The 1,312-nt window shown below is 48.9% G+C and overlaps 1 protein-coding gene across 1 annotated transcript; it reads left to right on the top strand.

The window, feature by feature from the left end:
• id1 (inhibitor of DNA binding 1, HLH protein) lies at positions 1-1,312 on the top strand. The gene is made up of 2 exons (XM_086168395.1): positions 1-505; positions 682-1,312. The coding sequence occupies exons 1-2, from the start codon at positions 17-19 to the stop codon at positions 715-717; spliced, it is 525 nt and encodes a 174-aa protein (XP_086024521.1). The 5' UTR covers positions 1-16; the 3' UTR covers positions 718-1,312.

Below are 1,312 nucleotides of genomic sequence, written 5' to 3'. Positions count from 1 at the left end.
GTTTCGCCCATGTGGGATGTTGCGAACTGTCAACATCGCTACGCAGCAATCCCAGAGCGTTTTTTGCGCGATCGTTTCCACGTCACGTGTTTTTGGGTTTCCCCCACTTTCTCTGGAAGCTACGCATCCCGAACTTATCGAGATGAAGGTTGTCGGATCTACCTGCGCCCTGAAGAGCAAGGTGGGCGGCGAGGATGTGGTGCGCTGCCTGTCCGAGCAGAGCCTCGCCATCTCCAAGTGCAAGATCCCGCTGCTGGACGAGCAGATGAGCGTCTTCCTCCAGGACATGAACAGCTGCTACAGCAAGCTGAAGGAGCTCGTACCCACCCTGCCCACTAACAAGAAGGCCAGCAAGGTGGAGATCCTCCAGCACGTCATCGACTACATCTGGGACCTGCAGGTCGAGCTGGACGAGCCGGAGAGGAGCCGCCAGCACACCGCCGGCAACGTCCCACGCACGCCGCTGACCACCTTGAACTCAGAGCTCGCCAGCATCACAGTGGAGGTGAATATCACGACTCACTCGCTCTTTCTCTCTCACAATCGGGGTTGCCTCGAACAACTCTCTTCGATAAAAGCATTATGCTGTGCGTAATTGGTAACTTGGTCTGTGCGTAATAGCGCACCGTCGCCATTGCTCCTTGTACTAATCGTGCTTTTTTCCCTCTCTTTCCCCCGCAGAACGGTTGCTCGGACGACAGGATTATGTGTCGTTAAGACCCCACGCAGCACACGAACACACACTCAAACACACACACACACATACATTCACACACCCTCCACAAACTCCAATCGCCCGCAGCACCGGGAAGAACGAACAAGGGCTACTTCATGCCAAGGTCTCGAAAAGACAAAAAGGAGAAGAAGGAGAAGAAAAAGAAGAACCTTGAAAACAGTCGGGATGTTTCCGGTGACTAGGAATCTTCGTCACTCGTGGGGGTGGGTTCCTCAATTCACCTGAGGCCCCTCCACCCCACCCTAGGAGAGAAGAAAACCAGTAGGGTTCAGATCTGAGAATGGACCAATATGAGTTCAGTGCAAACAGCATCGCCTGTTGCATGTAGACTTTCTAAAGAACTGTTTCTGTCACACTCTTGTATCTTGTGCAGACTATATATATATACATATATATATATGGAGAAAAAAAGAAAATCAGTCAGCATTTTTGTAAAAACTAGTAAATTTCTCAGATTCCTGAGCGACAAACTGTATTGTATATTACAATGCCACATTATGTGAAGATATTGTTTTCTTACAATGTACTTTATTGGTGTTTTTATTAAAACAAGACCATTATTTTTGAACATGAAAA

The sequence above is a fragment of the Fistularia commersonii genome, chromosome 21 (assembly GCF_037954325.1).
Source record: "Fistularia commersonii isolate RoL2024-O1a breed Wild chromosome 21, RoL_Fcom_v1.0, whole genome shotgun sequence".
Classification (NCBI taxonomy): Eukaryota; Metazoa; Chordata; class Actinopteri; order Syngnathiformes; family Fistulariidae; genus Fistularia; species Fistularia commersonii.
Note: the sequence above shows the minus strand (reverse complement) of the source record. Positions and strands in the feature narration are given on the sequence as shown.

Coding starts and splice junctions, on each gene's coding strand:
- id1 (XM_086168395.1), top strand. CDS start 17: ATGTTGCGAACTGTCAACATCGCTACGCAGCAATCCCAGAGCGTTTTT. Junction 506..681: donor TCGCCAGCATCACAGTGGAG/GTGAATATCACG, acceptor TTTCCCCCGCAG/AACGGTTGCTCGGACGACAG.